The 24,135-nt window shown below is 39.3% G+C and overlaps 1 protein-coding gene across 3 annotated transcripts in view; it reads right to left on the bottom strand.

Annotated features, from left to right (window-relative positions):
• Positions 1-24,135, bottom strand: part of EXOC2 (exocyst complex component 2) — a 212,306-nt gene that overhangs the window by 64,205 nt on the left and 123,966 nt on the right. For all 3 annotated transcript variants that reach the window (XM_021676162.2, XM_021676163.2, XM_064370040.1), the window contains exons 14-22: positions 19,818-19,883; positions 19,498-19,655; positions 18,983-19,104; positions 17,716-17,777; positions 11,898-11,978; positions 11,157-11,216; positions 10,457-10,518; positions 9,402-9,468; positions 4,290-4,406 (exon numbers count right to left, since the gene is read on the bottom strand). In XM_021676162.2, coding sequence (XP_021531837.2) covers positions 4,290-4,406; positions 9,402-9,468; positions 10,457-10,518; positions 11,157-11,216; positions 11,898-11,978; positions 17,716-17,777; positions 18,983-19,104; positions 19,498-19,655; positions 19,818-19,883 — 795 coding nt within the window. The remainder of the gene's footprint in view (positions 1-4,289; positions 4,407-9,401; positions 9,469-10,456; positions 10,519-11,156; positions 11,217-11,897; positions 11,979-17,715; positions 17,778-18,982; positions 19,105-19,497; positions 19,656-19,817; positions 19,884-24,135) is intronic.

Here is a 24,135-nt window from a genome sequence, read left to right as displayed (position 1 = left end):
ACACATATACAGAGATGATATAAGTAGTGAAGACACGAAGCTGTACTCATTCACATCTATGAATTCAAATGGTTTCCAATGTGAAATTTAATTATATTCAATTAAGCTAAAATAATCAAATATGTAAAATACAGTGTATGCAGTTAAAGCAATGCAAAACTCTTTAAAATCAGCTGCCCCATATAAAGGAATTTCCCTGGACATACAAGAAAAAGGCGCTGTCTCTCCACACCCCTCACACTGGAGTTTCTGGAAGAGATTTAGAAGTTTCAAATAAAACTTCAATTAAAAATTTAATGTGCCAGAATTGTTTAATGTCTACAGGTCTCGTCAGGTAAAAATCTGCAAGTATACAAATTCTGAGTTAGATGCTTATTTTTTAAAGACTGGGACAGATTTTAAAAGTATTTTATATATGTAAAAACACTCCCTAGAATTATGTAATTATACCTACCACAATAAAATTATTTGCTGAAGTTTATTAACCATACAGCTCTGATTTTCCTTTCTCAAAGGTTCAAAGAATTCGGTTTGTGGCAAATTTGGTTTGCACACTTAAATTGCCAACTTATTTGCAACATATTTCTTAACTTTCTAAGAGGCTTCAAAATTAGCTCTTCTAGAATATAAACAGTGAATAAACAGAAGAAAAAGTGCTAACCTCCTAAATAGAAAAAAGCATGCAAAATAAAATACAATGAAGCCCTATTTTAACCTATCGAATTAAACATTGTAATTAAAAAGATGACAGAAATGTGATGAGATCAGCTTCCAAAAAGCAATCTGGCAATATTTACCAAGTGTCTTTGGAGCTGTGAATCTACTCCCCTGGAACCTGTTGTGAGTAAGTAATTAGAGAAGTGATCAAAGATTATCTTCACTTCTCAGTAACAACAAAAAAAATTAAAAATAAACCTAAGGATACTAGTATGGGAGAATTTAAAAATACTACGGTATATCCACATTAACAAAGGTTATAAAGCCATAAAACACATTTTACAAAAACATTAAATAAAAAGGGAAAAGAACTCACAATAGAATATTCAGTAGAAAAGATACATCAGATTAATTCAGAAAAAATGTATTTTTTTCTCAAATTTCTTTTCACTGCTTCATATTTTTATAACAGATATGCATACATAGGATATATAAATTCATGGTTACTATAAATATTAAAATAGTAGTGTCTTCCTTTGGTTGGTGCATTATAGATGATTTTAATTTTTATTATTGTTTTCAACTTCCCAATATTTTTTCTTTTTAAAAATAATGGTTGGGTCTCACTTTTATAAGCTTGAAAAAAAAATGTATGACTAGAAAAAGGCATCTCCAGGACTTGAGAAAAAGCTAAATGGTATGGGCAACACAAATGAAAATGCACGCACATGGCAGGACACTCCCTGTTGGCATACACTGTCTGGATTCGAACAGCACCAAGTCCACCAAAGCTTTATAATGGGGCTTATTTTTAAGACGGAACCTTGTAGAGCAAGACGATTTGGATGCCCTGATCTTATGAAGTACCACTCAATGTGGTTTCATAAAGGCCAAAACAACGTATACTAGTCAATCAGCCTCATGACCTATTTTCATTTCTTTGGTATAAAGTTGACCCTTGAACAACATGGGTCCACTTATACACACACACATTTTCTTCCACCTAGGTCAACCCGACACTTCAAGACCAAACCCTTCTCTTGCTCTTCCTCAGCCTACTCCACATGAAGATGAAGAGGATGAAGACCTTTATAATAATTATTCACTTCTACTTTATGAATAGTTAATACATTTTCTCTTCCTAACAATTGTCTTAATAACATTCTTTTTTCTCCAGCTTACAATATTGTAAGAATACAGTATGCAACAGATACACAAAATACATGTTGATGCACTGTTTATGTTATTCACAAAGCTTCCAGCTAACAGCAGGCTACTAGTAGTTAAGTCTTGAGGTAGTAAACAGTTATACTTAGATTTTCAACTGCACAGGGGGTTGGCACCCCAACCTCTGAGTTGTTTAAGAGTCAATTGTATCATGATGAGACCTGTTTTATTCTTGAAGATGCGTGCTGCTAGACCAGAAAGCATTCTGGATTTAGAATGAGAAAATGTAATTTTGAGTCCTGTCTTGCTGTGTTACTTCCAGGTCAAGTCCTTGACCTCTCTGAGTATCTTCCCCTGTGAAGATAATGGAGCTTATAATACTATCCCCGCTTTCTTCCCAGGATTATCTGCACCAAATACAATTGTATGTATAAAATCATTTTAGCTTCAAATGTCATTGATCATTAAATTTTAATAACCCCTTAAAAACATTTATTGTCTCCTGTTCCTACATTAACACTAATTTATCTCTACATTCCAAGGTGATAAACAGGTGAAGGGAATGATGCTTCTCCTGACAGAAGTACCAATAAGAAAGCAGAAGGAAATATACTCGGAAGAAACACTTGGCCAACCCCTGGCTTAAACCAGAGGAGTCTGAGAGGAGGTCCAAGCCCAGTGACATAAGGATGTCCAGCGACATGAGGTCTCCCTACTAGAGACCCTCATCTTCAAGTGCAGAAACAGAGAGAGAATGGATAAGCCATCCGCTGTGACCTGTGCCCTGTGATTTTTCTGGGATTGATGCCTCTAGAATTATTTGTCATTTGGAGGGAAACTATAATAAACAGTGGCAGTCAGCAGGCCTTTCCCTTTGATATAGGGATATATTTTACTTGGTTGGAATCATGAAATTAATAAATTCACAAACAGATTCACAAGTTAATAGAATCAATGCAAACGTTATCATCTAAATCTAGTTTACTGTCTATTTATTTTAAACACAACTGAATTTCAAAATATTCAAGATGGTCGATTAAAAATAATCCAAATTCTGAGTGGAAAAGAGCCTACCATTTATACTGCTACATCTCCAGATCCTTTGTATTATCTTGGTCTCAAAACGATCTGGACAAAGACTAGGAAGGATATGAAAAATATCTTTTTTAATATTAATTTAATTCTACTTCTTAATGATATAAAGTAAAGCAACAGATAGTTCCTACTTAGTACTGCAAAAAACCTAGAGAAAACCAAATTTGTTGCTTCTTTTACATGCAATTTCTAATAATTTCATATATTTTAAAATGATAAAATTTCTCCAATAAATATATTCATGTCATTATATAAAAACAAAGTGGCCACCTTCTACAAATAGCCACTTTTTACTGCAAGATAGCACCTTGCAATTGTTAACACAAAAGTTTCTGGAAATAAACTAGACATTTGACCCCAAAGGCTTAAGTCACAACATTTCTCATCAGAATGATTAATCTTTACGAAAAGGCAGGAAAACAAGACAGGGCCGCCCACTTTGACATTTTCATTCTTTGAAAAAAAATCCCAATGTAGTTCATGAACTGGAGCCACCATTTATAAAAAGTATGTAATCCAGAATACATGTTGATTATAAGATTAACCAGATCATTATCGTTCTTACTCTTTGCACTGAGAAAAATGTACTGACATTAAAAAGTGGTACTAGCACAGTTTTACTGAGAAATCTGATAAACCTTTTCCCAGGAACCAACCAACCTTAATAACAAGGTTACTTCATTTTTTCCTTTTCTGCTTAGTTGAAAAAAATATAAACAACAAAGTATAACATTAAAAAGAAAACTCACTCCATTAATTCCTACAAGACTCCCTTTTGCCCAACCTTTCCGCATGCAGTGATTGGAGAGTGGGGAGGATGTATTTTTCAGGTAGGATGTAGAGCATCCTACAGCTGCCTAAGCCGGTGTGTGTGTGCACGTGTGCATGTGCACAGCAGCAAAGCAAAAGCATCCTTGAGGTCACACAGAAAGGGAGAGAGGAAGGAGAGGTGTGAATAGCAGGAAGAGGTTTTTCTGCAGGCTCAGGGAGTTTGCTGCTGGCTGTATCTAAAGCATTCACCTAAAAGGAGTCAAATAAGAGATAATTCCGAAATATCTGGGTTTGCTGCCTTTCTCTCCTTCTATTCTTCCCTCACTTTTGAACAGTTCAGATGTGGAGTAAACCAGCTCTAACCTTGAGGAAGCTTTGCTCCAGAGAAAAGAGAAGAGTATCAACAATTCAAGGTGAACCAAGGGAAGGAAGGGAGTCATCCAAAGATGGAGCAGGGTGAAGGTGGGGAAGGAGCGTGGGTGTGAAGGTGGCCTGCAGCGGGAACGGGCTCTGACAGCAGAGGAACACAGGCTAGGAAACAGCTGGGAAACTGAGCTGGCAAAACCACCGACTTGTGCATTTTACATGAACTCGCTTACCTGTGTTATTTTTTCTATTCCCTGGAAGTTGTGCTTTTCAAAATGTTCTGCGATATTTAGGAAGGTGTGACGTTCTAGATAGCAGCAATTACTTAGGACTATCAAAAGGCGCTGTTCCTAAAAGCAAAACAAATTTTTAGAAAATCACATTTATAGTGACAGAATAACTGATCAACACTTGTCAGGTTTAATCACACTCTCTGCTCTTTAACATCAATACTCAATGCTTTGCTTTTCTTGACTACTTCTTTCCCAATATTATAACACAAACACAACAAAATCCTGCAATTCTACTATTTGCTTATAATTACATAATACACCAAAGAATCAAATATTTCTTTTAAAACTTAGCAGCTTGTATGAAAAAACAGATTGATAAAATCCCATTAACTAGGATCAGGTGGGAACTGGGATCAATGTTTCTTATGAAAAGGATTCTACTTTATCGTCTACTTAATACTTTGTGTACAAGAAAAGGCTACAGGAATAAATATTTTTAATAACTAATTACATTTAAAATGTAGAAAACTATTGTAAAAAAGTTTATAAATTTTGTATAACCTGGAAGAGAATTACATAGCCATACATCTGCATGATGGGCTCCTTCAAATATCTTAGGCCATTAGGAATTGTGTTTGCAGAAGAAAACAAGGAATCGTCTCCCTCTAATGGGGAGTGAGGGTCACTGAGAGAGGACCCCGCCTTGGGAAGTAGTCAGTGTAGACAAGAGGAAGAGGTACAAGCCAGTCACTTCTACATTCTCCAGGGTTCTGTCCACCTAAAGTAATTTCTTGCAAAAATTACCACACGCAAATGCTGATAAACACAGTATCCTTTTACAGTTCAGAAGAACTACTTGGTAAATAAAATTCCAGGAATGGCCCTATGTTGCTGGTGCGGTTCACCGAGGCACCTGACCTGTGCTCCTGAGGGTAGGTGGGCCTTCTCTGGAACAACTTTGACTAATCTAGGGCCTTGACTTAGATCCTTCAACTAAACCTACAGCAGAAACCACTTTCCATCACATACTTTGCATGCTCTCTCTGTGTACAATCAGAATAACTTACAGTAATTTGATATAGTAAATGTGGAAAGAGGTTCCTATTTTTTGAGATATGTGGAAAAATGGTAACTATAGTCCTTGAATTTACTTGCCAATCACATTGTACATTTCCCAATAATTTCATTTAGCTCAATAGTTTCCAAAAACCTTCTAGATTCCTTTATTTTAAATGTTCCCGTCTTTAGTTCTGGCAGAGTGTAGCCTATTCACTACCTGTTTTTGGTCATCAACAAATATAAGTAAAAGGTCGAGGAAGTTTTAAGAGATGTTCAAACAAGTAATTGGCCTTGAATTACTCTATGGATAGGAAATGGAGCATAAGACAAGGTAAACAGGGTTGTATTAAGTATAACACTCCTCCATGTTTTGTGAATAAACGTCAAGAAGGAAAACAGTGGATAGCCACTGGAAACTCGCCCAGGTGAGGCAGGGACGAGGAGGCAGCATTCCCTGCCGGTCCCCAGGCCTGGAGTTACCATTACACAGTCCCTGTAAGGACAAGGAGTTAGTAAACATGACACTTCATCAGCTACTCCCAACATGCTGTTTGCCTCAAAAACCTCAGCTGGTTGTTCAGTTTTGAAGATGAATCCTTAATTACTTTTTTCTTCCAGAGTCAAGCCTCCTTATCTAGTGACCTGAGCCTGCCACACCTGCTCTGCCCTGTTAATTCTCTTTGTTTTTCCCATTGTAATCTACGTGGCTCTTAAAAAACAGAAAAGCTATTTGAGTGATTTAAAATCTTACTCCTGTAAGTACATACGTTGCTCAAATCTAATCATTAAGATACAATAAAAGTGGAAAGAAAAACTGAACAACCATGGATGACTAATGAAAAGCTTATTAACAACTAAGATGAAGAGGTACCTTTGAAAACAACAACTCCACCTATCCAATGCAGCACGTGCAGGTGATGGAAGATGGTCTTCTGCTATATCAGTGATTCCTCACAGCATCTCTGTGATGCAGGCGTCACCATCAGTTTTGTTCAGGAGAACACAGGGCCTGCGCCTGCTCAGTGATATGCCCGAGGGTACAAAGGATGCCAACCAGTGTCTTCTGACTCTGAATCTAGGTATCTTTCTTATCATAGCTGCTTCCCTTCTGGATATCAGAACAAGACCCTGAGAAGATCTCACCAAATCTCATGAGATAGCTTACAATGGAGAATACAGAAGAACTGAATCTGGTCACAAAAGAACACTGGAGAGTAGCAGGAGAGGGGCCCTGCAACCTGCAGAGGCACATGTGAGGTGCCTGGGGGACAGGTGAGAATAGGCTCAATGTGACTCAGCAGACAGCTGCAGCCTCATGGGTCACAGGGCATCCAGGGCTGACTCCTGTGCTCCACCCACTGGAAGAGGCACAGGAGCAGGGACGTGCCACACCAGCAGGGAGAGCCTGAGGATTCAGGGTGCCAGTGAGGGGAAGACTCTTTCCATCTCCATTCGGGAGGCCCTCTCCTGCAGCCCCATCTCCCCAGGACTCCCCCAGCCCTCTGCATTTCCATCCTCCTCAAGCCCCTCAGCCCTTGAGGCTGCGAAGCTTTCCTTTGTTTAAATGTGATTTTCCATCCCTCTCAGGAGTGCTGCTCTATCTGGATTTCCTTCTATACCTCTGATTAACCCTTTTCAGGGCACACTGAGGCTCTCTGCAACTGGTGAGCCCATAAATAATAGCACCCTCGACCTTATTTTTATATATTTGGCCCTTCTCTCATCCAACAAGTGTAGGGTTCCCCAGCTCCCCTCGATTTCTCTCCGTGCTCTGTCAGGGGAGCACAGAGTGCCTTGATGGCTCTGACTGGGTCAGTTGCCCATTTTTCCCTGCAGGCTTGCACCCAAGCGGGGGCACTGACCTCCCAGGCACAGATGAAGCTCTTTAGGCTGCAGCTTGAAAACCCTGAGAGATCAACCATGTTGCTAAATAGCAGAAATCAGCCCCGCCCTGAACCAAATGCTTTAAACCCTCCTATAAACTCCATGCCCAGGCCCCCTCATTGCCGACATACCTAGGCAGGTCATCCTCCCCTGCTGTTCCTGGCGAGGACTCAGTGCAGCCCCCTCTGTGTGTTGTTCCCTAATACTTTGCACCGATCACCCTGAATTTCATGCTTGTTTCTTTGGAATGCCAACTGACCCCATCTCGGGATGGTCTGGGACAGTCCCTGGCAGGAACGCCACTGCCACCACTCTTGGGGAGACTCTGCCTGCAAGTCTGGCTGAACAGAAGAAGGAGCATTTTTCTTACTCCCAGCCCTTATATTCCTTAAGTACTGCTGATTCACAAAACTGTATCTAGATTTCCCTCCTGGGATCCAAACAAGGACATTCAATCACCCACTTGGTATCTACCTGTATGTCACCCATTCAACAAAGCTGGTCCCATCTGAATCTTTTTTTTTTTTTTTTTTTTTTTTGAGAGGGAGTCTTGCTCTGTTGCCAGGCTGGAGTGCAATGGTATGACCTCCACTTACTGCAACCTCCGCCCCCTGGGTTCAAGTGATTCTCCTGCCTCAGCCTCCTGAGCAGGAGCCTCCTGAGTAGGAGCCTATAATCAGCCTTGATTACAGGCGAGCACTACCACGCCTGGCTAATTTTTGTATTTTTAGTAAAGATGGGGTTTCACCATATTGGCCAGGCTGGTCTTGAATTCCTGACCTCATGATCTACCCGCCTTGGCCTCCCAAAGTGCTGGGATTACAGGTGTGAGCCACTGCGCCTGGCCCCCAAGCTGAATTTTTAATCTTTCTCTTGAACCTGTATTTTCCCTGATTTCTCTATCTCAGTGAATGGTATCATTCTCCACCTAGTCATCCAAAAAGTTGAATCTAGAATAAATTTTGAGATTAGTTTGACCAAACTATATTTTTTCTAATACACCAAACCCCTTATTTAGGTATTCATACTTATAATGACCAGGGAAATGACATATGGTAGAAAATTTGGGTCGAATAGTTTTTCCTTGAGACAGTCAGCCAGGCATGTGAGTGCGCGTGCACACACACAGACACACGCATACCCGCATACACCCCATACACCCTTCAAACTCATGACAAACCAGTGAGGGTTATTTATAATAATCATTATTATTTTTTGAGATGGAGTCTTACTCTGTCACCCAGGCTTGAGTACAGTGCTGCCATCTTGGCTCACTGCAACCTCCACCTCTTGGGTTGAAGTGATTCTCCTGCCTTAGCCTCCCAAATAGCTGGGATTACAGGTACCCGACACCACACCCAGCTAATTTTTGTATTTTTAGTAGAGATGGGGTTTTACCATATTGGCCAGGCTGGTCTCAAACTCCTAACCTTAAGTGATCCACCTGCCTTGGCCTCCCAAAGTGCTGGGATTACAGGCATGAGCCACTGCCCCCAGCCAGAAAGGGTTATTTCATTTATGATAGCTGGAGTTCGAATTTCAATAGATGAATTTATATATGTCATAATATAAGTTTGTGAATCTCCTCAATCTCCTTAAATACACGTACACATTTTAAAAAGTATGTGTATATACATACATACGTATATATGCAGTATGTGTATACACATACATACACATATATGCAGTATATGTATGTATACATCTGTGTGTGTGTGTGTGTGTGTGTGTGTGTTTCAGGCTGTGTTCAAATAAAATGCTATTAGGCAACTTATAGAAATAAAACAGAGAAAAGTAGAACTTCTCCCGTTGAAGAGGCAAGAGCTGTAGGGGGGAATGGGTGCCCTTGTCCTCTGCCTCCTCCCCAACACATCATGGCAACTCTCAAGCACCAGGGAACTACAAGGGCACCTATTTAACATTCAGAAACCACAAAGATGCAGATAGTATATGGAATGACTGAAATCACAACTCCAGCTAAAAATGTTAAGTGCGAAATTCAGATACATTATACTTTTCAGAAAATTTCATATAATAGAGCTCCAAAGCATAGCACAGTGTCCTATACCACATGCTACAGCAATGATGCAGGAACAAAGTAATTCAATTTGTGAAATCGCTGTTACACGGTTTTAAAATGGTTTACTTTCTAGTTATTGTCTGACTTACAGAGGTCAAGCTGAAGTCTTCATGGATACTTCCAAACAAATCAGGAGAAGAAACGTCAACAGAGAGACTGAACACAGAAGCAAGTACCGTTAGAAATAAAGCACTCAAATTAAAAAATGCAATGAACTGTATGCAAGTTTAAAAATGCAATGAATTGTATGTAAAATGTTTGGTGAAAGTCACATAACTTTAAGTGTTTTAGACTTAACAGTTAACAGCTCAAAGAAGGTATTATGGATACATGAAATTTAATCCACAATATTAAGGATCTGTCTAACAACATAAATTCCTGGTGAAATAATGAGCTAAAAATATAAAATCAAATCAAAGTAAACCTAAAAGAATTAAAACCTTATTGGGTCCCTAGGGAGGTGATAAGTTTTATGTATTGAGAAGCAAAAGCCAAAACCAGTAAATAGACAAACATGGATAAATTTCCAAATTGTCAACTGAAGATATAAGAGGCATTTATTTCAATATTATCTGTGTCAGAGCATAACTCTTAGGTACACAGAAGTTACACATGCCAAGTGTAATTCAGAAAGAACAGATTTCTTAAAAAAAAAACAGCACTTTACAATGGCGTCCTATAGAACAGCATTATAAAATAACTACCACATGGATTTGTAAACAACAAGAGTTGAGATGTGTCCACTGGAGCTCCAATAACTAAGCTTGACCCAGACATAAGTCTACCAACATGCTTAGTCTCTAACGAGAGTAACAGTGCCCTCCCCTAACGCCAGAATCGTAGAAATAATCAACTAGGAGTTATACATTTACATTTAATACTTTATTATTTATAAAACCTGTTCTTTGGATAATTAATAAGCTAATGATGTCTTCAATTTGCTTGATATGTCTCGAATATAAGATGAGTTAAAAGCTAAATATGGAAATAATATAGGTCAAATATAAAAAACAACTATTACTTTAATATGAACAATCTTTCCTTCTTACTAAAAGTCTTAGGATACAAGACCAAGTATAAAACTGGAGTTTGTATTTTTAATTCTCCTAAACGCATTAATAAGATTAATTTGATTTTTACTTACTGTGTAGTATCTATGTCTGCATCCGGTTTGGTGCTCAACTGTTCCAGACAGTATATAAAAACCTAAGTGAAAAAGTAAGTTTCAGAATTCTCAGAGGAATGAACTCCTAGGTAACTTTACATAAAGTAGAATTATATATCCCATAAGTGGTGTGGTGTTGTGTGCATATATGAATATGTGTATATATTACATATGCTCCATTAATGACAGAAATATATATCTCATCCATATCTATCACATAAGTAATAGAAAATTAGAAGTGACTATATGTTTTGATCAATTATTAAGTTTGTAAAGATATTTTAGGAAAAAGACTTTTTCTCATTCACTCATCCACATTCTCAACTTTATGTGCCTGCAAAGCACTGGTCCCAATAAAAATACTTTACATAGATATAATGTGAACAACTAATTATCATTTCATTTACACTGTGCTCTAACAGAATATATATAAAGTACCAAGAAAACACAAAAGAGGGGAGCATAACATGAATGAAACATTTGGGTATTGCTAAAACAAGTCCGAATTATTCTTACATTAAACTTTGTTATCCTACTTACCCTAAACTATTATGTACACAAACAAGATGAAAAAAAAATACATATTTAGTGTATGTCATCGGCAGATTATCAATAGGAGAGGGGCTGACTGATACTTTGTATCATTTGAGGCTTGGGCATTACTGCTTTCAATTATTACCTGCATGATATTGATGCTTAGTTGGCAAACCTCCTCCTGTGTTTTAGGTTGTTGAAAGACCTGTAAGGAAGAATTTTGATTAAAATTTTTGGACTTTGCTAAGAAAACAAGGCTTTTTGTGTATGAAGTTAGATATAAACAGTTAAGCCTGGCAAAAATGGTGAAACTCTGTCTCTACTAAAAATATAAAAAACTAGCTGGGCGTGGAGGCACACACATGTAATACCAGATACTTGGGAGGCTGAGGCGGAGAATTGTTTAAACCCAGAAGGTGGAGGTTGCAGTGAGCCAAGATCACGCCACTGCACTCCAGCCTGGGTGACAGACCGAGACTCCGTCTCAAAAAAAAACAGAACAAAACAAAACAACAGTTAAAACGTGGAACACTGCTTCAGGAGTGGACATGAGAGGAGAGTTGGCCCAATGGTGGTTTTCCTCACTGTGGTGACTCGGGCTTGAGAAGACAATGCCATGCTGGGCTGATGGTCAAGATCCAGCCTCATCATTCACTGTCCAAGAAGTGCAATCACTGTAACTGCTCTACCTACAACACCCACACTCACATTTTAACTTTCATCAGCCTGTCTTGGAATCAGAAATCAGCATGCCTACATAAACTAAATGGAAGAAGCAAGCAAAGAGAGAGAAAAAACCTTGCAATGCAGAGTCAAAAATGTACAACTATGATTCCCATGGGCTCCCTGGGAAACCGTGGAGTCAGAGCGGAACTGGAATACTTACGCTGGCCTCTCCTGGCTTGCACTCCAGAACACCCTTCAGTGACTGTAGAGAACGCACGATGCACTGTTCAAACTGACATGGCTGAAGGGAAAACAGCGTATCATAAAATTCAAAAGCAAGCTCTGGCTACTAAGACATATTTCACAGAAGTGAATATGGCCCCAAACTCCACATTTTCCAGACTAACGGAAAGGAACAGAAACACGATCTGAAAAGTAATCTTCTAGTCGTTGAGTTTTAGGTTTGGCATATGTTTTGTACTTCATATTTTAGAATGAATCAATCTTGAGACTCTAAAGTATATCTAATTCAACTAAAACTCAAATAGAACTAAAAATTTTCTTCAAAATTCTACTCTTCTAAGAGGCTGATACACAACGAGGAACAGATATAATGAGTTTACATTTTGAATGCTATTTCTAAGGTACATTCTGGGATGATTCTCCTAGATCTTCCACATCTCTGGAACTGTTAAGCAAAATTTAATATTAATAATAATGATCTAGAGATGTACAGGATCTTTATATCAGAGAGATTGTAAATATTCCTTGTCTATCTACATCAAGTCAGAAGACGAAACTTGAAAATATGTCCAACCAATGACATTTCAAGAGAAGCTAGAACGAATCTTAACATCTTAGCTCCCTAAGGGTGTTTAAGTTTTGACTTTGTGCCAGGACCTTCTCTAGGTAAGAAAGATAAAGGAATAAGTAAGACAGCCTTCTCATTATGTGTATATTTCAGGCAGGAGACATTACCAGAAAAGTCACAGTTGACAAAATGATTTAAAAAAGGTACAGAAATAAAATAATTGATATAATAAGCATCAAGAATAAAAGAAGTAGAACTCAGAATAACAATCATGATGGGGGATCTGCTCTAAATAGGACAGTCGCAGAAGGCCCCCAAGACTGCGAGAACATTGATGTTGAGAAGGGAAGGGCAATGGGGACCAGCCCTTTGAAGGAACAGGGAAGGAGAGGAGCAAGTTCTCAGAAGACAGTGTACACAGCCGCAGAGTGGGCAAGAACCTACTGGGAAAGTGGACCATAGGTAAAGCAGCGTGTCACAACCACCAAACGTGAGCATGGGTCTCGAGAGATGGGGCAGGGGGCAGGGCTTCATCAGGGCAGTGAGCCACGGAAGGCTCAAGGATCAGCCAACCAGCTCTATGCAAACACGGGGAGTGAGAACCTCTCTTCAACACAAGCATCAATTTTTAAAAGAGTTTGGGAAGAAAACTGAAGAGAAGAAAGGAAGTGACATCTAAATACACCTTTTAAAAAGAAAGGTTTATTTTCTTACAGAAAGGAATCCAGACTTAATGAAAGCTAAAAGAGTGCCTCAGCTTTAGGGTCATGCTATTTACGGCACTTTGAAACCACCAGAGGGCATTATAAAAAACAATTAAAAGTGAAAGTACAAAAACAATAATAAAATAAGAAATACAGGATGAAATATCTACTGCACAGAAAGCGTTTAAAGAGGCAAAACGTTTGTTAGGTTACTGACTTTACTCATCTAACCTACCCACCTCAGAAGGTATGTAAATTTAAGATGTTACGATGATAATTACTACTATAATATTGACAATCAAATCTGAAATTCAACTGTGGGCAATTAAATATTGATGTCTGGCCGGGTGCAGTGGCTCACGCCTGTAATCCCAACACGCTAGGAGGCTGAGGCAAGTACATTGCTTGAAGTCAGGAGTTCGAGACCAGCCTGGCCAACATGATGAAACCCCATCTCTACTAAAAATACAAAAAAATTAGCTGAGTGTGCTGGCGCGTGTCGGTAGTCCCAGCTACTCAGGAGGCTGAGGCAGAAGAATCACTTGAACCAGGGAGGCGGATATTGCAGTGAGCCGAGATTGCACACTGCACTCCAGCCTGGGCAACAGAGCAAGACTCTTGCTCAAATAAAATAAAAATAATAAATAAATAAATAAATAAATAAATAAATAAATGTATGTTGATGCTCATATGTGGTTAGATTTCTTCTATTAAATCCGAACTCAACTTTCTTATTAATTTTATTTTTATATTCATACTAATACAATAAGTGGATACAGAATACTAGAAAGTTCAATGAGTGCTTTCAGTTGAACTGGGGGTAGGTGATAGTGTAAACGTTGCTATTTCTTTTTTCTCAAAAGAAAGAAATAGGCCTATCTCTGTGTATTGTCAATGAGTCATCCAATTTAGCTGATTGTCAAGTTATCACAAATCATTCCACTTCTTCTGAAAGAAGAAAATTCTAAGAATCTCAGAATTATCCAAATAGAGAAAAGGCAGAAATCATTTTCAACATGAGAAGAAAACAGGATGCTTTCAAGTGAGCTGTTTCAGAGCCCTGAAGCGAAGCTCTAATCAGAGAGAATGCCTCAGCTGAGGGACAGTCACAGTAAGGCAGTGCTTGAACCTGATGTCCTTAATGGGATAAGCAGTATTTTCCTATCCCAGTCACAAGGGAAGAAAAAAGTTTTCTTGTCTCAAACAAATGGGATTGGTACTAAGGAAATGTTAAGAAAATACACATTTTCTTATATTGGTATGTGATAAGAGGTTAGGGTTATACAACTTAAATCACTGTTCAAAGTCTAAGAATTTTATACACATACTGTGTTAAAATACTAATACTCCAAGCTGGAATCTAGACTTGTGCTCTAAGCATCAGTTCACCTTTTCTCTTAAGAGGTCCATGCGGAACAGCTAAAAAACTGACTCAGTGTTATCAGGTCTATTGTGATAGGACATTTCTTCAAGGACATCTGGCTAGACAATGTCTTGGCTGACTCCAGACGTGCTATTTCCTAGGGCTCATTCATTTGCAAAGCACACTGGGGGTCAGTTCTTTCATCCCTGCAGATGGTTATGTGGCTGGTGTATGAGATCAAACATGAAATTAGTTATTTTATGGTTGCAGTTGCACTGGTACAGTTAAACTTTAAAAATAAACTACAAAGAAGCTTCTGCAGCAACTATTTCAGAGCGTTTTCACAGAGGCTGATGTACCACAATCAGGCAAATGGCTACTCCTGAGGTCTGGAGGCTTGCAGGAAAGCACACACCGGCTGACCACGTGTACCTGAGGCACTGACCTGAAGAAGGACCTGAAGCCAATCCCTGTTTTATGGCCCAGCGTTACTGAATTTACGGCAGATTTTAAAAATGAGGCATAGAACCTTGAGAGCGGACTCCGTTTTCTCAAATTGAGCATGTAGTATTTTGCATTTGCACATGACTGACTTGAGGCACGTATGTCTAACCTGCCTGTGCCTATTTCATCTTGGGCAAATGATTCAGTGGATGGTGGCCCAATGACCCCTTTCGGCCTGTCTTCAAGCTTGCTGTGATAATTAGGATAGGTTTATATAAAAGAGCTCTGAAAACAGTAAACTTAATGCATTATTATCATAGTAGCCCCGTGATCACAAGTATTAATTTAACAAGTAAACATCCTGTATGTCCGTCCAGAGCATGGCAGTTTACTAGGTGCTTTAGTCCACAGCATCTCATTGTATCCCGACCCACATCATAGTGAAGACGTATTCTGCTCCTTGTTTACAAACTAAGACCCCAGGTTCAGACAGACTACATGGCTTCTTTAGGACTGCATGGAGGGCTGAACTAGGCTCTGACTCCAAATCAAGTGCAACACATTTTCCCTTCATACCAGTGCTGTCCAACAGACGTATAATGTTAGCCACAAACATAAGCCACATAAGAAATTTTAGATTTTCCAGTAATCACATTTTAAAAAGCTTTTTAAAAATAAACAAAGTCAATTTTCATATGATCTATTTAATGCAATCTATCAAATGTTATCATCTCGCACGCAGTCAATATAAAAAGTGGAGATGGTTGACACTGCCTTTCTGTGCAGATGGTGCAGGTCTACACCTTTCTCTAAAGATTTAGTGTGAGGGAGAATTAGCTATAGACTAGTTTCTATTTAAATACAAATAATTGTGACAAACAGAGACCCAATCAGTTAAATTTTTCTTTCTTCTTCTTCTTTTTTTTTTTTTCGAGATGGAGTTTTGCTCTTGTTGCCCAGAATGGAGTGCAGTGGTGTGGTCTTGGCTCACTGCAATCTCCTGGGTTCAAGCGATTCTCCTGTCTCAGCCTCCCAAGTAGCTGGGATTACAGGCATGCACGACCATGCCCGGCTAATTTTTGTATTTTTAGTAGAGATGGGGTTTCTCCATGTTGGTCAGGCTGGTCTTGAACTCCTGACCTCAGGTGATCTATCAGCCTCAGCTTCCCAAAGTGCTGGGATTACAGGTGTGAGCCACCACAACGGGCCTGATTTTATAAAAATATTTTATAAAATATTCTATAAAATAGAATTGTAATTGACTTATTAAAAATAAACTTCTCTAACTCATTTAAATCATGATCTAAGCATGACTTAATTTGCAAAGAAATTGTTATTAAGCATTGCTTTTCTAAATCACCTTATTATATACAAAGTAAGGTACAACAATATGATGTATTTATATTAACTTTAGAGCCTTGAACTTTGGAGGAAAAGAATGAATGAAAAATTCCCCAGCCCGCAGAAGAAGACCGTCCATGAGAAGTACAGTCAGCCCTTCGTGCCCGCGGGCTCTGCATCTGTGAATTCCACCAGTGGTACAGCTGGCTGGATAGAGTCCAAAGACACAGAAAGGCAACTGTTAGGGGCTTGAGAATGAAGGGATCTGGAAGACATCCTCGCCGAGGACACCAAGGGGCGACTACACAGAAATTCAAGGAAATGTAAGAACATTATGCAGGATCATTGTTTCTCGACAGCCTGACTCACCGCTGGTTTGTAAATCTGGGCAAGTCAAGACCATTTCATTCCAGTTTCCTTATCTAAGGCAGAAACTAGTAGTTCTAGGTTTGCTAGCCTTTTTCTTAATAAGGTAAGATAGAAAACAGGAGCAGCCATGTGGTCTCCCAGCCTCTGTTGCTGATAGCAACAGGCACAGAATGTGTTCCGACCAATCAGACAGAGGAGAGTTGTAAGCTGGCTCCTGGGAGGGGACAGGCCTTTCTTCCTGACAGGAGCCAGGCCATGAGGGACCATGAGGCCAGCCTGTGTAGAAGCCAGTGTGAAGGGTCACAGGGAAGAAGGACAGAGGCAGCCCTGGGCACTGACTACATGACCAGGCTGCCAGGTCACTGTGAGAGACGGAAGTCTTTGCCTGGTGAAAGCTACTGGGACGTTTCGGCCGCTGCCTGGCCATCGTCACTGGCGCAGTCATGATGAAAAATACATCACAAAAAGAAAACAACATTCCATTGAGCACCTGTGAGATAAGTGTGAAAACCCAAGAAATCACAAAGATGATTTTCAAAGCTAAAAGTCCCAGCTGAGAAGATGAAGAGTCTAGAAACAGGTCACAGTTGGCTGCCTGGCCTGTGAATGTATCTGCAGTGGTCTGTGGTGGTGGTTTTTGTTTGTTTGGTTTGTTTTGGCTTCAGAGCCAGCAACAGCATCTCTTCTATCCTGCTTTTCTGAAAAGTCTAAGTTGCTGAGTAATTTAGAATTAAGCATATTCTATTTTTTAAAAAGTAATTCAAACAAAAATAGTAAGTTATACAGTATGAAAAAGGTCAACTCTAAAAGAAACCCACTGTTTTCGTTAATTGTTTAATATTTATGGTTAGTGTTAAGCAAAAATGTCTCTGAGAATAAAAACGTTAAGAACTTATATTTCTATTTACAGTTGCAACATATGAAGCATATGCTCCTTATTAATATGATAAACCATTGATTTTAAATATATACTAATGACTAATAATGGAAAACAATTTAAACTTACTAGAGAAGTCAGTCCTTCATTATCAACAATCCAGTCTTCCTTTTCAGCTAATCTCTTTATTTCTATATGAAAACAAGCACACAAATACTTTTTATTGTAATTATCTCACTACATTTTATACAGATTAAAAATTTATACAGGTTATGATTTTTAATGGTTTTACGTAGGTTTGTAAAAACTTGGTGAAAGTAGGCAAGAATATAATTTTGATAGACTTGCGGATTTAAGTACATATTGTTCACTGGATTATTCTAATGAGATACTAATTAAATAAAAGGTTCTACTGCAAAGTCCAATTTGGGGAATTCTAGGTTAGATTTAATGATAACTTGAGACAACGATTTATTACTTATTCAGGATTCTTCACAACACTAGACATGTACAAAATAAGCCATATGGTAATTTTTTTCCTAAAATTTCTGATGAATAATTTGGATGACTTTTGAATCCCATACATTTCTGACAAGGGCAGTATGAGCCTCACTTGGGTAAGGGAATGCCACCTGCTCAACCTTCAGGACTGGGGCGGCTCAGGTTCCTAGGTGAGGAGGAGGTGATAAACTAAGAGGGAATGGCCAACCTCTCACCTGGGTTCCATTCCCTTCCATTTACACAGTGTACCACCCACCAGTTTTGCAGGGATGTAAGCTTCCTACCCCAAAACCCTGGCAGTAGATAGTAATGGCCTGTGCCATTTTAGCCATGTTCTTGACTGTTTTTGAAAAAATTTAATAACCAAAGAGCTGCTTTGTAAAGAAAAGCTTTATTGTTTTCTATGATTTTATGTCGAAAATTCTGAAAAATTTATAAAACATAAAGAAAACAAGAATCATCTATAACTTCTAGAATCCAGAGAACCAACGCTAAGAGACAAATCAATGTCCTTTGACTGGACATCGATTTCTATAAATTAAAATTTAAAACTATACATCCACATATTTTCAAAACTGAGATGAGACTTTACATACATTTTATACCCTATGTCTTCTACTTAACAACTGTCATAAGGATGTTCTTGCGTCTTTAAACGTTTTCGAGTATATCCATCTTAGTTTCTGCATGGTCTTAATTCTCAACTAAACTGATTTGAAACTACATCACAAAAAGAAAAAACAATCCATTGAGCAGCGAGAAGTAAGATGAACTAATAATTTCAAATTTCCAGAAGAGTAATTATCTCTTATTTTCAAGGATTTGGAAACTGAAAGGAGGTGGCATACTCAGACAATCATTGTACAGTAAACGTCACCAATTTTTCTAAACACACCTTCCGCCGTGTGCTGCAACGTGACCATTACGCAACGTACTCGGAGATCCAAAATGAGATCCTGGATAGTCTGCAAAAGGTCGTTAGGAATTTCAAGGGCAGTCAACGATTCATGAGTAAGCCTGTGAACAAACACAACCAAATGAAGGTGAGCAGGGTGGGATGGCAAAGCAATTCCTAGAATCACGTTCGCTGTATAATCATTCCTCATGGAGCTTACACGCTACAGCATGAGGCTGAAAACAGAAACAGATCACAACAGGGATTGTACAGTAACAGTAATGCTGAGTTAAACAGAGAAGATGTATAACAGTAGAACATTCTGATCCGACATAAAACACCAGGAACGCTGAGAAGCTTAGCTGTCAGATAACACAGTGGGGGCAAAAGGACAAAGAGAAGAAAAAGAATTCCTTCTTCACCAAATGTATTTAAAATATTCCATACTGAGTATTTTTTTTCCCAAAACTAAAAAACCAGTGTACCCCTTTTTCTGAGAATGTGTCCATATTCACCTGATGGTCTGGATGGCGTGAGCGAGCCACTGTCCGGAGAGCTCGCACTTCACCTCCCAGCCTCCGTACTGCTTGGCTTCCCCATCCCGGATGCTGAGGGGGAGCAGCGCTCCACGGGTCAGCTTCACCAGAGAGTGCATTACTTCCTGAATCATTTTCTAGAAAACCAGGAACAAGCACAACGGCACTGAAATGTCATTAATCAGATGACAGTAACTAAAAGATGGTGCCTGGGCAATAACGGATGTCCTGAACACAAAATGAGAAATGAAAAACCCTCCCCTGTGAAAAAGTCTACACACTTACTATCCCTTACTCACCTTAAAATCATTTTGTCTTTGCCTTACATTCTTTGATCTTTCAATTTGGCCTGACTTCTCGGCAGTCTTAAAAATTAAAAAACAAAATAAAATGTATTAGAAATAATTTATAAGAATAAGAAATGTTTTAGCACTTGTACATGAAGAGAACATTAAATATGGCTATAACTTGATTAAAAGGAATGCTCACGGCATAATCTATGTTTCTGATTAAAGAATGATTAATTAGAAAACCTTCCTTATTCCAATGAGAAGTCCCATAAATGAATCTAAGAATTAAGTTGAAACTACCCATTTTATAGGTGAATTTCATATACCCTTTTCATCAACAATTTCAGTATCATACCCAGGATAACACTGTCAACTTCATTTCTCATTAGCTAGTAAAGAATCCAAAGGAAGCCTAATCTGAAATCTGTCATTTTATTTTTAAAATACTATAAACTATAGCTCTTCCTTCAGAGATCTTCAGTGTGATTTAGGAGAAAATACATTCTTCATTCTAGAATTAATTTTTGTTTACTGACATAACTCATGTTTTTTTCCAATATTTCTCTTTCTCCTTAATGTATGGAAAACTATATTGACTAAAAGAGAAACCTATTCAATTGGATTTCAATTAACTTTTTATTAACACATTTTCTAACTAAATATTATTATATAAAATGACCTAGAAGGATGAGCCTAGGAAACTTTCTAAATAAAGAAGCATTAGCAAAATTATACAATGTAAAATAAAATTCTGACGCTTCCTTGACATAATGCAAAAGTTAACCTTCACAGTTAAAACCCTCAGGCATTATTGGTTAATGCATGACAAGTCAAGACCTTTCAAGTTAAGAACAGGTGCACTGTAAATGATCATGATACTGACTTTATGTTAATTTTAAAATACAAGCAATGTTATGTGCATGTATATGTATTTATTTCCGTATAAGCTACAAAAACTGCATGTAGAGTTAGTTTATACAATGAACATGTCAATATGTTCATTATATATACTATGAACATATACTATGTTCATTATATATACATGTTCATTATATAAACTAACTCTACATGCAGTTTTTGTTAGGTGTTTTCAACAAAACTATCAGACACATCTGACAAAAATATGGGCAGCACACGCATAGACAAATATCCTTCAAACTCTAGTTTACATTCATTTTAAAATTTTATATTAAACTATGCAGCTTTTATCATTTTCTTTCTTTCTTTTCCTTTTCTTTTCTTTCTTTTTTTTTTTTTTGAGATGGAGTTTTACTCTTGTTGCCCAGGCTGGAGTGCAATCGCGCAACCTCAGCTCACTGCAACCTCCGCCTCCCAGGTTTAAGTGATCCTCCTGTCTCAGCCTCCTGAGTAGCTGGGATTACAGGTGCCTGCCACCACACCCAGCTAGTTTTTGGTATTTTCAGTAGAGATAGGGTTTCACCATGTTGGCCAGGCTGGTCTCAAACTCCTGAACTCAGGTGATCCTCCTGCCTCAGCCTCCCAAAGTGCTGGAATTACAGGTGTGAGCCACTGCGCCCAGCCTATCATTTTTTTCTTTATAGAAATACATTTTTGTCTGAAAGAATTAAAGGTATGTATAAAAACTAAACCTGCAATTCATCTCAATAATCATTCAAAAAGCTAACTCCTGAGTTCATTGGTCAATGACACTCAGAATTCTTTGTACAGCAGGGTTTAACACATACATTGCTTTTTCCTTTATGTTTAAGACAAGTAAGAAGGAACTTAAGTGTTTTAAGCCTACAGTAAGAAGGAATGAGAGGAGCCAGCGTGCGAGCATGGCCAGCCAGCAGGATGCTGCAGTGGTCCAGGTGAGCACAGGCATGCTGAGACAGCAGCAGGTGAGCCCAGGTGACTGAGACAGGCCACCAGAGGGAGAACCGGCTGCCGTGGGTGTTGCAGTGAGGAAGGACACATGCCCAGAGGGACTCCCACCTAAGTCGCACCTGCTTGGGTAACACCAGTGGCTCTGAATGTCTGCTCAGCTGCTTTCTGAAAGCCCAGTGTGATGATCAGAATTAGAACACTGTCGGTGATATGGGGTTATGGGCATAGAGCAAATGAATGCCATGGTCACTGAGGTGACAGAGCTCTTTTCTACATGCTGCAGTTTGTTAGGTCTTAGGCTGGAGCACTTTTTTTCTTTTCTGTCTATACTGTCTAGTGCGTTCCTGTGACTTCAAATATCATTTCTACCTAATGCCTTCCAAATCTCTACCTCCAGTCCAAATATCTCCTCTGTGACCCAGATGTGAATCTTGAAGAACTCCCAGGAATCTCAATCTACCACATTATCAATGGAAATCTGAAACTTCCTCCAAGCACGCTGTTCCTCAGGTCTTTCTGGCTTGGCAAATGCACTCTTGCTCACTCAGGAGCCCACTGGGAGCAACACTGGACTCCTTCTCTTCTCTCCCTCACCTTAACACCACTTCCAAAACACAACCAAACTTACCAACTGCTCTCCAACTCCACTGATGAAGCCTTCATCCAAACCACCAGTTTCCTGCCTCTCCCCGACATTTGTCCCCATCAATTCATCGCGAACACGCAACCAAGGTGCGTTTTTTAAAACTGGAAAGCTGGTCTGTTCCCCGCCCTATGGATGAAGCCACTGCCAGCTGGGCCTGTCCCTCCCAACCCTCCCACTGCTCAGAAACGCTTCTGCCCATCGGGGCTTCCTTCCTTTTCAGATATGCCAAGCTGCCCTCCTGGTGCTGTGGGCATCCTTCTCGCTGCCTGGGGCCTGCTTCCCCCTATCCTGTGTGGTTGTGTCCTTACCCTGTGCCATGTGTCAGTTTTGGTATCACCTCCAGGGAGAGGCCTTCCCTGACTTCCATCCCACTGCTGATATTCTATCTTACAACCCTATGTGTTTCTTTTATAGCTCTTACCAGAATTTTTAACATAATAATTTAAAAAATTATTTTGGTTCTGTCTCTAGAAGAGGAAAGGTCATGCTTATTTTGGTCACTTTTATTTATATTCTAGATATGTATGTAAATTTGTGCGTATGTCTACATATTGAGTATGCACACATGCGTTTATGTGCATGTTACATATTACGTTTCCATATATGTATACATATGTGTACATGGTGTAGTGTGTCTGTTGTGTGTGCATGCATATGTGTGTGCATATATTATGTGTGCATGCATGCATGTGTGTCTCAGTACCTGGTACCTGGTGAATAAATGATCACCTAGGGTTAGGGTTCTCCCAGACCTTCTTGAATATACTTAGGAAAGGGTAACTGCCCTGAATACTCTGGGTCCTGACATGAGAGTGGCCCTGGGAGGCGTAACCCTATGAAATTTTTCTTTCAAACCTAACAGGCTCAATTCTTCTCCTGGAGATGTAAGGTGTCAGCAAACGGGATAAGCAGAGGTTGGAGAGCTTTGTGTGAAGGTTGGGGGTTGAGAGGTCTGTTCTGCTTGATGAATTCAGAGACTGCTGCAGAGCCCAGCACCTACCAGAATGTCAGGAGCTACATCTTTGTTAAGGACCTCATCATGGTTAATTTTGTGTCATCTTGGCTGAGCCACAGGGTGCTGGATATTTGGTGAAACATTACTCTGGGTTAGATTAACATGCGCACTGTGCAAAGCAGAGCCTCTCCTGGATGTGGTTGAGCATCACTCAATCAGTTGAATGTCTGACCAGCACAAAAGAGCTGATCCTCCCATGAGTTACAGGCCTCCTCCTGTCTGACTGCCTTCAGGCTGGGACACGGGGCTTTATCTGCCTTCACAGTTGAATTGAAACATCTGTTCTCCTTAGGTCTCAAGCCGGCTGGCATTCGAACTGGAACTTAACAGCGTCAGCCATCCAGCTGGGCAACACATCCTGCAGACCCCTGGGGCTTGTCAGTTTCCATAATGACATGTGGCAACACCTTACAATAAATCTCTTCATGTTTGTGTGTGTGACTGCACGTATACGCATACACTCCCCCTATTGGCTCTGTTGCCCCGGAGCACCGTGACTCATGCAGACTTGCTCCACTGTGCTCCGGAGGGAGGCACATGCCAGTATAAAAATGCAAGTGTCTGAGTGTCAAAGGGCGTCTCCTCTGCTTGTACCCTCCACAGTACCTGACGCCAAATTTTGCACATAGTAGGACCGCGCAATGGGAAGATTATTTCATAGTCATTTGTTCTATTACATATTTTTAATTCAAAGAAAAGAGTGAGAATCGGTTGTTAAACAATATACAAAAATTAAGGCTAAATTCTGCCAGAACAATTTTGCCCAAACAGGCATTCATGAGTGGATGATGAAACCTACTGGAGGGTAATTTTGTAAA

Source organism: Aotus nancymaae, unplaced genomic scaffold (assembly GCF_030222135.1).
Source record: "Aotus nancymaae isolate 86718 unplaced genomic scaffold, 86718_ANA_hifiasm-v0.15.2.pri h1tg000098l, whole genome shotgun sequence".
NCBI classification, from domain to species: Eukaryota; Metazoa; Chordata; class Mammalia; order Primates; family Aotidae; genus Aotus; species Aotus nancymaae.
The sequence above is the reverse complement of the archived record's forward strand: the minus strand, read 5'-3'. Positions and strand labels throughout refer to the sequence as shown.